At 33.8% G+C, this 16,547-nt stretch overlaps 1 protein-coding gene across 2 annotated transcripts in view; it reads left to right on the top strand.

The window, feature by feature from the left end:
• Positions 1 to 16,547, top strand: part of LOC130897251 (tyrosine-protein kinase Btk29A) — a 55,452-nt gene that overhangs the window by 10,450 nt on the left and 28,455 nt on the right. For both annotated transcript variants that reach the window (XM_057806009.1, XM_057806010.1), the window contains 3 exons: positions 9,126 to 9,339; positions 12,904 to 12,969; positions 15,501 to 15,629. In XM_057806009.1, the coding sequence (XP_057661992.1) occupies positions 9,126 to 9,339; positions 12,904 to 12,969; positions 15,501 to 15,629 (409 nt within the window). The remainder of the gene's footprint in view (positions 1 to 9,125; positions 9,340 to 12,903; positions 12,970 to 15,500; positions 15,630 to 16,547) is intronic.

The raw sequence follows: 16,547 nt of genomic DNA on the forward strand, positions 1-16,547 counted from the left end.
TCATTTTTTTTTATTGTTATCCACGCCATTGCCACCTTCTTTCCTCCAATATAACTATCAATCTCTTCACATTTCTTTTCCCGTGCTTCATTTTCACTTTTTATGACTTCTTTTTACAATTCTCTGTTCCAGTACATATACAATTTTCTGTCTTCTGTTAAGGTATATACTATAGGACGTTATTTTTCTTTTGTATCAGTCCTTTTATTGTTTTTGTATACCATTACGAATTTTTTGTATTCTGTGTCTCTTGGTATCCTAGAAATTCTTCAGCCACTTCCTGCGTGAATACTATCTCTCAAATTCAGGGTGGCGCAATAGATAAGGTATTGTTGAAATAAAAGATGTGATGATTTGGTAATTAAATGAAGTTTATTTTTTAAAAATAACATCTAAATGACGGCACACCTCTAAACGCGAACGCATATTTGTGAAAACTCTTGTCAATAAATCTGGGATATGTGCTGTCGGAATGCTGGCAGATATTTTCTTTTAGCTGATTGATGTCCCTCGGATTGTTCATGTAGACTTTATGTTTGAGGTGTCCCCACAAAAAAAATCTAGAGGCGACAAGTCAGAGCTACGTGGGAGCTACTAAGGAATATCACCTCTGTTGGAAATTAGTCTCATATTCGCTATTCTTGATCTCGCAAGTTCTGGATTCAAATATCCCTCTAACATCGCAACAACATAGCGGTCAGTGTTAACGGTGATGTTTCATTCTTGTGAATCTTCAAAGAAGAAAGGGCCAATAATTCCTTTGGTTGAGATTGCTGCTATAAGGATGCAGTATAAGATCCAACTTCAAAATTCGCTGTAAACTTCGTTGCGGCAAGTTTAAAGCCGCCGATCGTTTCCAAGTAGACAAATGCGGATTTTTTCGTACTGATTCCTTCACCCTATCAATATTGTCTATGGTCCTAGACGTTCTTGTACGACCTTTAACTGGTGGTTTAAACGTGGAACCAGTCTCTTCAAAAAGCTTAACCCATATTTTAATTTAATTTGCACTCGAAGCTTCATTAATGTGCCTTAATCAATATCCTGAACGATACAGTCGCCTTGGCGAGACGTATGAACGACCGTTCTCGTAAAACGTGCGAACACAAAAAGCGCGACGCTTTCCGTCGAAGTGACTCACTCCACGATTGCAACTATCCAAGCACGTTAGGTTCCCCCCGCCCACGCACCATTTACCACGCGAAAAAAGATGATGCAATATGCACGTTTTATTGCGCCACCCGTTATAAGTGAAATTCTGACAAATGGCACCAGAAACATGGGAAACGAAAGTGTTGTCAATCCCTGAACAGTCGTTCTTCTATCAAAATGCCCTCGTATTTAATAACATAGAATAATTGGTATAGTCAATGACTTATTTTTAAAACCTATTGTTGTATAAAATGGGCAGGTTGCTTGATGCCTTCATTTTTGTTAAATTCAAGATTAGAATATAAGATTTAACTTAGATGTACACAAAAATGAAGGAAATGTTAATAAAAAACTTATTTTAGAATGATTGTTATGTGCAATTACATATCTAACGTCTCCATTATAATTAAAAACACATTACTATGATTATTCTTTATTTCCCAAGATCCATGAAAATCAGTTTACATGATCACTTTCAATAATTTAATATACTTACTGAAAAGTAATGTCAAGAGTGTTACTGAAATAGACACTGCGTAGCACTATTTGGAAGAACTCTATTTTGAAATTTAAAATTATTATCCAAACATTAGATCATTACTGAAGAAAGCTTAATTCCAAAATTACAGTATTTGTTGTTTACCAAATAATATGATAAAATTACTAAATTCAGGTATGATGTAAACTAGAAGCATACACAAGCCTAAACTAATTTGGTTGCTGAAAGTTTTATACAAAGTGATTAGGAAACAGTTGGTGTTTTCATGTTTATATGCATTCCAAAGCCAAATGACTTGGGTTGAATACATTAAACAAACTGTTTTTTCAAAAAATTGTAAGGTTACACCAACCAAGTTCCAATATATTGTACACAATACTCAAAGATGAGTGCGCACAATGTAAGGAAAATGAATAAGCATATATTTGATGGAACCAATCAAACTATTTGTGGGAGTATTAAAATTTGTTGACTATTTTTTCGAAGTTAAAACATTATTTTTATATTGTATTGCAATAATTTTTTTCAATCTCTTTATTCATAACCTTAATTTTTGGTAAGCCCAAGAAGAGAACATTTTTTTGTACTATAATTACAAAAATTTTCATATCCTAGTTATTTTTCCCACAATTTCCTTAAAATTTTTTGTAAATACATGCTCTCTCACTTTTAGATTATGACATACTTTTGTTCTACTTTCTTTGGTCTAAAAGCCATATTTTTAGTCGAATTTTTCAAGGAAAAATTAGACTATTTGAGACCTCCTGAACACGATTATGATGGTTTTTCGAATGTCTGTAGTTTATATATATATATCTATATATCTGTTTGAGCTACAATTCTTATTTTCGTCTCTCGAGCAATTGCTATGGGTCCGATTTGGTTCAAAATTAGCATACGTGGCTTTTTTGGCGGCGGATTGATGTTATTAGAGTTTGGTTGAAAACAAATGAATATTTCGAGGGGTCGCAGTACAAAAAAGTGGTTTTTGACCTTTGCAGGTCAAACGAAAAGCGACTGAAAAATGAAATTTCACATGTAGGTTCAATTATTTGCGAGATGATTTCCTGTCTAAGGTCGAAACTTTCCATCTCCATCCCTCTCCATTTTATGGTCATTTTTGTTATATTTTCTTATTTTTTGGCCAGAAAAAGTTTAACTAGAGGGTTCGAACTTCGCATGCACGTAGGGGTGATGTTGAAGAATTGTCTTTCTCAAGTTCAAAGTTTTCTTCTTCAGTTCTTCTAGCACAAAACGCCCGAAATCATTTTGATCGTTGTAATTGTTGAACTGGACCGCCTCCTATTTAATGAATAATACGAGTATGATCGTTGCTAGGGTGATTTTTTTTACTTCCCATTTTCGAAATTTCTTGTCATTTTGACAATTTTTTCTTTGTTGTCAATTGGAATTGAACAAGAGGGGTCGAGACCACCGGGTCTATTGAAATTATGAATTGTCATTCGAGAGAGAGAGAGTTAACTTGTGAAATGAAAAGTTATTGAGGAATAGCAAATGTTCCATATAAAGAAATAAGATTGAGAATTGATATCATTTCCAAGAAATTCATTTTATGGAAACATTTGTTTGTGTATTAGTTTAATTCTTCATTCGACGAAAAATTCGACTTTCGTGATGGAGCTCTGCTGCTCACGGCTTTTTTATTATATCATCTACAGTACCGTTCCGTTTCAATTGGCAAACCTCTAAAATATTTAGAGAAGAAGAACTGTTGTTAGAAATATTTGGAACTATTTTATTTTTCATCAAGCATTTCGCCAATAATTTCAACTATTTAACAACTTCTAAAAGAAAACATTATAACAGAGTGCTTCGGGACTTAATGCAAAAAATTCGGGAGTGAGGACCCCTCTTTTCTGAGTTATAAGCCTTTAAAGTCGCGAAATGAAAACTTATATTTAAGTATATTTCCAAAATTATTCGACAATTATGAATTTTCTCCGTATCTCCATGTACTGTTTGACGGAATAAATAATTCTACTAATCTGCAGGCCAGGGGCGGCTAATGGTTAACGATTGGCAACTTTTACAGGGACAACCTATACAAGCTAGAGATAGAAAAAATGAATTTTTTAATCTATTTTCAAAACAAATAGGTACCCTTTGCTTAACTTGATCAAATTTATGGTTTAGGAGATATATATTTTTAGATCGTTGCACATACCAAGGAAACCATTCCCCATAAAGAGACATTAGGAAGAAAATAATCATAAATTGTGATTATTTATTGAAAATACTTACATATTTATTAAACATTTCTAATTCAATTGCATACTGTCTAACATCGTGTTACTTAAATAAGGAAAAAATTGAAATGAACAAAATTTTAGTTGGTTAACCTACAACTTCATCAAATAAAAACACAAAAAAAAACTATAATAAATGTTCGAAGTGGGCACCTTGCACGTCTACATATTTCCAGAGTCTACGGAAGATATTTCTTTGGAGTTGGAAGATCATTTCAACATTCTGCTTTATAGCGTATTTAATTCAGGGGAACGTTACATCATTTAGGTAGTGGTGAAAGTCTCTATCGTGCATGAACCACATGTCTCTGCGAATGTTTAGAGGGATATCACATACATGGAATGCTCTTCCAGGTTCAAAGAAATATCCTCCGTAGACTCCAGAAGTATTTAGAAATGCAAGGTGCCCACTTCGAACATTTATAATATTTGTAAGCTAACCATCTAAATTTTTCTACATTTCAATTTTTTCCCTTATGTAAATAAAACGATGTTCGACAGTACGCAGTTCAATTAGAAACGTTTAATTGCGTTTTAATACCTCTTGTAATTATTTTCAATGAATAATTACAATTTATGATAATTTTCTTCAGAATGTCTCTTTATGGCGAACGGTTTCATTGGCAGGTACGACTTATATCTCCTAAACCATAAATTTCATTGAGTTAAACAAAGAGTTCCTTTTTGTTGAAAATCGATCAAAGATTTCATTTTTGCTATACCCAAATTGTACAGGTTGCCCCTGTAAAAGTTACGGATCAATAACCTTTGGGGACGAGCCGTCTATGTCCTCCAGATACTAGTGTAGAATTATTTATTCCGTCAAACACATACATTAAAAATTAGTAATGGTCCAATGTATAATTCAGAAAATATACTTAAATATAAGTTATGGTTTCGTAACTTTGAAGGCCTATAACTCAGAAACGAGGGGTCGTATGAGAAATTTTTTGATTCCACAGCATTATTTTTACGTCAGCTTCTTACTCCCGAATTTTTTGCATTAAGTCCCGGAAAACTCTGTATAAATAAACTTCAGACGAAATAACCTTTCTAGTCCAGAACAGGAGTGGCTCGAATTTGGACGGAGCACCGAATTCTTGGTTTAATTATAATATATAAATAAAAAATTTTGTATACCATCTATTGGTGTTTGCGGATTCGCTGTTTGTCATATTTTTTTAGATTTGAGTTTATCGGATATATGTTATGTGTAGTCCCAACAATCAAGTATGGTGGTGGCTCAATTATGGTCTGAGGTTGCTTTTCTAGTCATGGAACGGGCGATTTTATAAAAATTGGTGGAATTATGAAAAAAAAAACAGTACAAAATAATTTTACAGCAAAGTGCCGTTCCTTCGGGTTTGCAATTAATTGGGGACAGGACAATGATCCCCATCATAGTTTTGGAAGGATATTTGGAAGAGAGGAATAAGGAGTGTTATGTTGTAGTTTTCTCAGAGCCAGGATCTCAATTCTATTGACATTTTGTGAGAGAAGCTTGATAGAAACATCTTCGCGAGACGAAATGTGGAATGCTGCAACAAATTTTTCATAAGACGAATAGAATAACGAAAAAGGAGTGCAAAAATATATAACGAAAAAGGTGTTCGCATCCCTTTTTCTAAGGTGTCGGCCGGGGGACAAGGGTTGCAATCCCACAAACTTCCTGAGCGTGAACGAACTTGAAAACTGCCTGTCTCCCTGTATCGAGTTATTGAGCCATAGACACAAGACTTCGATTAAGTAAATTGTAAAGAAATGTCACGTTCGAATTTGACTTCATTATGTAAAACAACGATGACAAAACGCATTTCAATGCTAATTTCGCGCGGTTTTCCAATTTTGAGATCTTCACCGCAGCAACCACAAGTTTAGACTAATTGAATTTATTTGTTAACAAAACCGTGTAACCTCAGGTAATAATGAGTCGGAAGCACGTGTTTTTAGAAGTTAAATAATTATCGACCTATGGGAAATAACAGCAATGCAATTATTTATTGCTACATCATAAAAATAAAAATATTATTACGACTTTACCACACTTTAAATATACGATATTAACATTATAATAAGCAGGTGTACATTTCTTCATATTGTTTTAATGTGTTCCTAAACTTTTGGTTCAAAGTTGGTGTTTACGTATGCGATAACGTTCTTGTTTGATGACAATCTCTCCCGCAAATAAACCTTTAATGTTAAGAAACAGGAAATAGTCACTATGACCGAGATCTGGTGAATACGGTGGTTTGTCAACTAATTCCAATTGCAGCTCGTAAATTTTAGTCATGGCAATCACCAAAGTGTGAGAGGGTGCTTTGTCATGATGGATACGCACTTCTTTTTCTTAAAATGCGGTCCTTTTTTTGCAATTCATCTTTTACATTATCAAGCATTGATGCGTAGTACTCGCCTGTTATTGTTGCACCGTTTTGAAGATAGTCGGTGAAGACATTCTCAGAAGTTATCGAAAAAAACGAAGACCATTGCTTTTTCCGCAACAGGTTCACTCTTTGACATCCACTGTGTTGACTGTTTTTCTATTATTTATTTTAGGAATACACTTGTATACTAGGTATAAAACTGGGAAATGCTCATTCCATTGCGCTTACACATACATAATTCTTCAGTCAGTATATGGCGTTCGCGATAGCATCTTCTATATCAATAACCTTAATCTTACGGTCGTCCAGTACCATTTGGTGAACTTTAGAGTTTTTTTTTGTTCGTCCCGAACGATCAGTCAAGCTGAAACGGTCACGTTTGAATTTACCTAGCCCAAATTTTACGTTCGTAAATGATGGTGAAGAGCCTCCTTTGTATTTTATTTGCGTAGGCGTATTGTTTATCAAAAACAAATAATGACAGCTCGATATTCAATTTTTCTACATTTCAGAAATATCTTGACAACGACTAATCTATTCGATTGTCGATCCGAAACTAGGCATCCAAAATGACTGAATTTTAATAAGAATCTCTTAACGCATGCTCAAATATATTACCCAACTTATGTTGATAAGTGCTGACCTCGTATTAGGAATTCCCGAACAAATAAGATAAAAAAAGGCGTTTGAAGGTTTTTTCCCTAATATATTTTTCTTTTTTTTTATTAAAATAGGTAGTAACCGTTTTTAAAACTGCATTTTGAAATACGGCGGCTGCTACTCAAGTTTTGAGATAGACAAATAAAAACAAATATTTATAATCGGATATGGCTTTATTGTTTTCCAAAATATTATCCATTAAGATCAATACACTTTTGCATGAATTTGAACCAATTGTCAAAGCATTGTTTCAATTCCGTTTTAGTTCCTTTTCAGATAAACATTGATGTCGCAATTTAATTTTGATCTGCGGAAATAAGAAATCATTAGGTGCTAAACAAAGACTGTACGGCGGATGAAGCATCAATTCGATTTTTTGACTGATCAAAAACGTTTTTATTTCAACTGATGTGTGAGAGCTCGCATTGTCGTTGTGGAGAATGATTCGTCTTCTGCGATTGGTTTTCCTGATTTCTTAAAACACTTCTGGTAATCAAATGCTAGTATACCATGCAGAATTCACCGTCCTACGATGCTCTAATGGAAGGGTGGCGAAATGTTCAGTTATTCCAGACCCATACAGTCTATTTTTGTGGAGCTTCGCGTTCACATCCATAGATCCATGATTCGTTGCATGTCACGATCTGATAGACATGTTTTGAAGCACCGTGATTGAATTTTTTCAACATTTCTTTGTACCAATCGACACGAACTTTTTTTTGAACGAATGTGACATTATGTGAAACGAATAAAACTTTTCGACGGTCAAATGTTCATGCAATGTGAAATGAATGCGAGTGGAATTAATGCCCAAGTTTGCCCCAATCTCATGGTATGTCATATCAGTTTACGCACAGCATCGATGTTTTCTGGCATAGCCGATTTTAGACGACCTTCACGAAATTCATTCTGAAGTGTGTGACTTCGGAAAACCAGTGAAACACGATGGCTCGAGATGGTGCTTCATCACCAAAAGTCGAAGTGACTAAGTTGGAATTTCTGGAACCGTTGGTGATATTCATACTGAAAACAATGTTTACACCAACACTCTTAATTACACTGTCTGACGCGCGTTTCGATAACCAAGTTATAATTTGACCCCCCTTTTTTATTCTAAATTCTCCCACCTCAAATGCATCCAACATTTTATTATTGGATACATTTTGTAACAATTTTACATTATTTATATTCATGTCATAAATGTGACTGGCAGCGTGATCGGCAATATCTGATTTTCCTTTCCGTCCCTATTTTAAATGAGCTATGTGTTCTTTAATCCGGGCAATAACGGATCTCTTAGTCTGCCCAATATACTTTCCGTCACAATCATCACAGCTAATTTCATATATAAGTATCTAAATTAATTACTGTCCATTATTTTTCAATTCATAGGTGAACTTTATAGAAGGATATTTTGAGTTGAGTTCCAAAATAAGTTTGTCTACGTTTGCTTTCTTTGTATTGAATATGGCGAAAATAGCATCCACATATCTATACCACACCCTGGGAAAATCCTGAAACTCTTGACTGATTTGCTTTTCAAAATAACTCATGAACAGTTCACCATAAACGGTGTAGGCAGTTGCCCTTTGGTGTTCCTTCTTCTTGCTTCTAAAATTCGTTGTTGTACTGGAAATAGTTTTTTTTTCATACATATCTTTGTTAACTGTAAATATTCTTCTACTACATCAGCCTCCAAATTATCATCAAGGTACTCCAAGGTCTGTGGGTTTCGGCACTCTGAGAAATAATGAACTTACATCAAAGGAGATTGAAATTTCCCCATCTTCAATTTCTGTAGTCTTCACTTTATCGATAAACTCTAACGAATTCTGTACTGAAAAACTCAGATTTGATAGGTAGGTTTTCAAATTTAACGAAATTATCGCAATTTATTTCCAGTTTTTGGCCAAGATAAATGTTTCAACTGTCTGCATGGTAACACGTTCTGAGTAGGTTCACCAAAAACAATGTGAAACTTGTTGTGTTGTTGTATGACGGCGATCCGATTGACATATTCACATCAGTGTTACCATATCTCAAAACTTGTATAACAATCCTCGTATTAACTATGTAGTAATCTATTGATATCAATACACATAAGCATCTGTTAAAATCAAGCGTTAACTAGCACTTTTTATAATTTTTTTTGTTCTTTTTCAGGTACTAACTCGGGTCAGATGATGCCTAGCGAAGGTCCACCGAGTACTCCTTCATCTAAATCAAAAGAAAAAAATATACCTAGGACAAAGGTCGTCGTGGCCTTATATAATTATAAAGCAATAGAAAGTGGTGATTTATCATTAGAAAAGAATCAATCCTATGATGTAATCGATGATTCGCAAGAGCATTGGTGGAAAGTTAAAGATTCAAAAGGGTAAGTTGGTTGTAGTTTTAAATTTATTCAAACACACAGATAGTGAATCAAAATACAAAGTCAATTAAACGTTTCCGATCACACTCTGGAATATCTGAAGTAGGAAGTACGAGGCCCGTTTTTTTTTCAACCTCCGACAGGCTTTAAATAAAAGATTGGTACACCTACAGTTACTTTACGACATAATCACCGAAGAGATTGAGACATTTGTCACATCTGTGGACAAGCTTCTCAATACCCTCTTCAAAGAAAGTTGCCGCCAATGCATACAAAACAGACCTTGAACCTTCTGGAAATTCCGTTGAAAAGCAGTAATGATGAATCTGAGGTTTTCTTTAACCTCGTTGAACCAGGTCATCTGAAACGACAGATTTGCGACCTTGGCCCCTTCATCATGCACATCATTACGGTCATCTTCAAACTTTAGACACCATTCAAGCACATCACCATCACTCATGAAGTTTTTCCCATACCCTTTCCCGATTAGTGTAGCACTATTGCCTTTAACCTGTGGAAAACGAATCACACTTCACAATTCATATCTGGCGGGAGCATCAATAACGGCGGACATGTTTACGTGGCTGTAGCACAACGCCGACTGACGCATGAATGTCAACAATGGCGGAGTGTGTAGTGCGAGAGCTTCGCATTCGCTTACAACGCATACCCGTTTTCTTCTATCCTCTTTTTATAAAATATTGGTTACTTTTTGCCTCACTAATCACCGGCAAGTGAGTTTTCAGTATTTACTTAGTATTCTCTCTTTCTCACTCTAAAAATATGACATAATTTTCCTCCACTTTCACTAGCAGTTTCAATTTATTTTAGATGTTTTGTTGACTTGTCTATATCTTGTACCTTATACCCTGTATAAGGGTGTTCCGGGATGCCAAAAATTCGGAAGTGAGTAGATAATGTGAAAATAATGCTGTAAAAAAAGCAGAACTTATATTTAAGTATATTTTCTAAATTATACATTCGAACATTATGAATTTTTAATGGATGATCACGTATTTCTATGTATGTGTTTAACGAAATAAATAATTCTACACTAGTATCTGAAGGCCTGAGGCGGCTCGTGCCCAAAGGTTAATGATCCGTAACTTTTACAGGGACAACCTGTACAATTTAGATATAGCAAAAATGAATTTTTTAATCGATCTTTTAACAAAAAGATACTCTTTGTTTAACTCGATAAAATTTATGGTTTAGGAGATATGTGTCGTACCTGCCAATGAAACCGTTCACAATAAAGAGACATTCTGAAGAAAATTATCATAAATTGTAATTATATATAATTGTTTTAAAACACAATTAAATATTTCTATTTGAACTGCATAATGTCTAACATAGTGTTACTTACATAAGGAAAAAATTGAAATGTAAAAAAAATTAGTTGGTTAGCCTAGAATTTTTTGTGTTAATGTGTAGATAGGAATAGTGGGTAATAATTTCGTAGGTCCATATTTTTTTTAAACCAACCTGAATGGTCAGAGATACTCAGATTTTCTCCAAAATGATTTCCCACCCATAGAATAAACTTCCATTGTGACGTTATAAGGCAGAATCTTGGAATGCAAGTTTGTCGTATCAGAAAATTTTTTACATGTTACAGCATTATTTTCACGTCATCTACTCACACCAGAATTCTTTGCATTAAGTCCCGGAAAACACTATATAAATTAAAACTGTTTGGTGTGTTGAAGAAATGGTGTAATGTGCTTTTTTAAGAAGAAGTCAAGTGAAAATTTGATGGCAAAGTAGAGAAAAGTTCTGGAGTTCCAAGGTACCAATAGCTACTGCAATGATTTACTGGACAGTATTGCTGCTTTTAGATTAGATCATTCGGCGATGCTGCTGCTTTAGACCGATTTAAAGGGGATTTATACTAAAAACTACACGAATACTCAAAATTACCCTATTGGACGCACGTTTCAATAATCACTTCTTACGTTAGAGATTCTAACTAATTTTTGGGAGGTGATTTATCGTACTTGAAGGACAATGGATCTATTAAGGACAGTAGGGGCAATGAGCCCAAATGGGTTAGTGGCGATTGTTCCAGTATTAACTGAAGACCGATGAAGATGCGGGTGGAGTCGTTTCACGTGTGTTAGGTTCGAACACCCGTAAAGGCTTTGTTCATCGGTGAGATGAATCTACCGTCTGTCTATTTGACTCGCAATGTATTCATGTCAATGGTGGGCATTCATTTTAATTCGTTTTATTGCTATTTTTTCATTAGTTTTGAATTTTCCTTATAACCAATTTGCCTTGAACGGTTTGTAGTAATACCAGTCAAAAATAGTGACTTCCATCATCTCCATTCTTCTCATGTATAAACCACAGAAATGTATAAAATATGTGTAAGATCTGAAATATTTATATAACACTAGCTGGCCCGGCAGACTTCGTACCTCCTCAATCGATAAATAAAAGACCTGAACTTTTGTACAAAATAAGCTTAAAACAAACAAAAGGAATCCTTTGAATAAAGTGTTATTATTATTTTCGATTAATTATATATCGTATTGCTAACTTACAAAGCAGAGTTTTCTTGAAATACTGGCTATTTATAAGGTTTCAATTTGATATTGACAGGCACACACAGTTATGATATGGTCTGTTAATCAATTTAAAGCTTTCTGATAAACTATATTTTTTGTTTTGTTTTGAGATGCATTAATAAACAAAAATGACGGTTTTCCGACGTGCGAACACGCGACGTATACTTCTAACGACTGGCCTTGCGATTTATTTATGGTCATCGCAAAGGCCAGACGTTCCCGAAATTGTAAACGTTTAAAATCGAATGGTAAATCCGTTGGAATCATCGGTATAAGCGGGATCAACACATCCTCTCCTTTGTATAACTTGTTGGCCAGTTTCTGGTGGATGAAGTAGCACACTTGGCTATGACGGTAGAGATAGTCGGTATTAGCTAACACACTACAAACAGATGTTATATGTTGGATGGTTTCTGATGTTTGTTGGCACTTTCCGCATTTGTCAGATTGAGTGTTCGGATCCTTAATCATATGTTTCTTGTATTATTCGTGTGAATAACTTGATCCTGGATAGCCATCATGAAGCCTTCAGTCTCTGGAAATTATTATTATTAATTAGATAATTGAAAATCAAAACATTCCGAAAACGCTACAGTATCGAATTTTGTGAAGAGTACATTTTTGGTGTAAAATTAAATGTTGTTTAAGTTCACTTGAAATTCTGCTTAATAAATATAATAATGAAAAAGTTATCTTCAATGTTACTTGGTATGAACCGTATAACTAACGCCCTCTATGAGAGTCAGACATAAAATTGAAATCATTGGATGTATCAGCTTCCAAAGTATATTCGTATAAAATTTCAATACAATGTTGCCAGCAGTTGCGGCAAAATCCGAAAAAATGTGATGTCGTTACGAAATTTTTTTACTGAGCAAACCCCAATTTTTTTTCAGTTTTCTATCATCACCTTTTTTTGAAACACCCTTTATAATAACAACAGAGTATTTAATTTTAAAAATTTTTATACTTCATTCAATTATATTTTTCATTTTAGAAACATTGGATACATTCCTAGTAACTATGTTAAAGAAAAAGAATCTCTTGGACTTCAACAGTATGAGTAAGTATATTCATATTTGTTTTTATTGTCGTGTTGAATTGCATAAATTTTATGAATTATCTCGATTGGATAATTCTTGTTTGACATAATTATGTAGTAAAACAAATTGAATTATTATTCAATATTTTGTATCTCTGCTCATTGAGTGAGTATAAAGCATCACCTTTTACAAATTGATTAATAATCATACAACGTGGAAAAGCTAAAAGGAATAAATTATATATAATACTCCACGCCAGTGTATCCTTCCGGTAAAAAATATATGTATACAAGGATAGCCGTTTATTGACGGTCCGTTCTTCGGTGAAAAAAAACGGTCGTCTACAAGTGCTCTGAGACTCGTCTAGAACCTCAAGTCCAACAGTGAAACAGTGCGAGCACTACTAGAGCGAAAAGAAATCAACCGTGCCTAATAGACAGGTGCTGACTAGCTGCTAGCTGCTACAAATTTTTGATATGTAAAAACTAAGGAAAAATGAATTGTTCAAGTTAAAAAACAGTCTTTGTATTTTGATTTTATCTTTATTCTAATATTCATGGTGTAGGTGATCTATTGATTAATATAATTACGCAAATTGACGGAAGTAGGTGGAAATGTTAATTTTAAAATGTTATTATAAACTGATTCTCATAGAAAAGAGAATCAAGAAAAATTATCACGAAAAACATATAAAAAGTTCTGAGAAATTAAAAGTTGCAGAAAAATAATATAATAATGTATATTAAATGATATAAATTTCTTTTAATATATTAATGCTTCTAAATGTTCTTTATTTTAGGTTTCATCTGTTTCAAAATAAGTTTTTTTTTAATAATTTTTGAGAGATTGATAAAAAAATTAACGTTTCGACTTAAGTTCAGTCTTTATCAAAATATATAATATAAATAACACAATCAAGAATTTAAATCTTCTCCAATTTTTTTAATTTGAAAATGAAAAACTAATTATTTTAAATGTACACGATTGCATAAAATACGATTACCCGAAATTTACTGTACAAGAAACTGTCGACCGATGTTCCCGAATGATTGGAGTTGGAAAGTCCACCGTTTTTAAATTATTGCGAGATAGCAGGTCATGTGGAACCTCCTAAGAAAAGTCCAGGCAGACCAGTAAAAGTCCTTGATGAAGACACCAAAAGTGTAATTCGAAGTAAAGTTCACTCTTTTTTTATTTTAAAAAAGAAATACACCCACTAGATAAAATTTTAATGGAGCTTGGCCAGGATCACAGTATTCCGTTGATAACTAAAAACCTTTTATGGACCACTTTGAGAAATATGGATTTTGCCTGGGAAAAGCATAACCGTAAAACACTTTTACTGAAAAGCGATGAAATTGTTTGCGAAAATACTTAATAAGTATAAAGCAGTACAGAACGGAGTAGAAGAAAATCTTTTATGTTGATGAGACGTAGATTAATGAAGGTTATACAGTATCACAAATGTGGCAAGACAAAAATATAACCAGTGCTCGCCAAGATTTCATAGAAGGCCTGTCAACGGGTATTAAGGTGCCTTCAGGTAAAGGAAAAAGACTAATAATCGTCCATATTGGAAGCGAAGAGGGATTTTTAAAAGAAGGTTTGCTAACCTTTCAGTCGTGCCATGAACATTACCACGAGGACATGGATTCGGATGTTTTTGGAGAGTATTTTGGTGAAATGATAAAATATCATCCGGCTGATTCAGTAGTAGTTATGGATAACGCAAGTTATCATTCTCGACGCATAGAAAAGACTCCAACTTCATCTTGGAGAAAACAAGAAATTATTGACTGGTTAACCACCAAAAGTATTGAATTTGGAGATAATTTGATAAAAAAAGAACTATTAGTTATAGCAAATTAACACAAACATCGTTTTATGAAATACGCCGTGGAAGATATAGCAGAAAAACATAGTGTAACTGTGCTGCGCACACCGCCATATCATTGCGAACTAAACCCTATAGAACTTATATGGGCGCAAGTGAAAGGATTTGTAGCAAGACACAACACGACATTCAAAATGAAAGACGTTAAGCTTCTGTTTTATAAGCTATTAAAGAGGTGATACTACAGAACTGGTGAAAAGCAGTCCAGCATGTCATTAAAGAAGAGGAGGAAATTTGGGATCTTGACTACTTGATCGATCGGATCGTCGACCCGTTAATTATAACGTCAAGAGGAAATGACAGCTCCTCATATGACGAAGAATGTTGTGATTTTTTATAATTTAATTTCTGTATAATGTTCAATAAAAAATAAGCGTACCTAATACTATGTACATAATGCCTACTCTTTATTCTGTTATAATAAAATTCTTCCCTTTTTACTAGTATCCTAACGGCGCGCCTTTGGCACCATATTTGCAGTGTTTGTGAATGGATAACAATAGGGTAAATCCATAAATTGAACCAAACCCGGGTGGTACTACCTGCACTGAAATAAGAAATTAAACAAATTTATTTCATTAAATAGAACAGAATTTTTATTCCTTGTAACCCTTATGCGGTTTAGTAGAAAATTATTAAAAAAATATATTTTTTCAGTTGGTATGTTAATGATATGTCTAGACAGAGAGCAGAATCGCTGCTAAAACATGAAGATAAAGAAGGATGTTTTGTGGTTAGAAACTCTTCAACAAAAGGACTCTATACTCTATCTTTATATACCAAAATGTAAGTATTAGTGCGTCTACAGAAAAAAATGTTTCATTTATCTTGAGGAGAGAGAGAGATTCGTTAATTAATGTTTGGTAGGATAAGGATGATTTTTATAAGGAAGGTGGTTTTTTTAAGTTGGCCCTGATATAGGAATAGCTCCTCTGCAGGGCTGGGGTTGTGGTGATTTCGTTGGGTTGTGGTTGCCTAACTATTTCTAAAAGGAGATTAGGAGGGCCGAAAGAAAACGAAAGTGAAGCTTGTAAGCAAAAACGGCCCTTCTCGATTTGTTTTTTTTTTATTTTTGAGGAGCGTTTTTTGAAATGTTGTGTTTTTATTCATTTGTTTATTTTAAATTATGCATTTTTCCCTATCGTCGGCCATTTGGCTGGAAAACCGGTTCACAAGGTTGCAGGGAAACCGCAGAAAACCTGCAACTATCTTGAGGAATTTATCTCGGCTATAAATACTGCTCCAGGTCAAACCATTTCAAAGTCACTACTAACATTTTCATGTAAAGCGCCATCTATTATTCAACCCAGATTCTTATTCCTTAAACTTTACATTAAAAGTTTCTTTATGTCAGCTCTTTCTGTACCCAAGACATTATAGTTTTTAAGCATTAATAAATGTGTAAGAGTCTTTGATATAACTTTTGCATTAGTTTGTATATTAAAGGTTATTAGAATTTTTAAGCGGAACAACACACATTTTGAAAATCTTCAGTTTTTTTTTGTTAAAATGTTCTTTTTTCATCATAATAGTGTACGAGAATGGTCCTAGAAGTACCTGACCCAACTAAGAAAACACAAAAATTTTAGAAAAAAATATATTTATTTTTCAACGTAATTTCCTTTTACTTCCATAAACTTTTTCCAGCGATGTTCAATTAGTTCGATACACTTTTTATAATAAGAATCGTCAAGTTTCTCAAAA

This window comes from Diorhabda carinulata, chromosome 8 (genome assembly GCF_026250575.1).
Source record: "Diorhabda carinulata isolate Delta chromosome 8, icDioCari1.1, whole genome shotgun sequence".
Classification (NCBI taxonomy): domain Eukaryota; kingdom Metazoa; phylum Arthropoda; class Insecta; order Coleoptera; family Chrysomelidae; genus Diorhabda; species Diorhabda carinulata.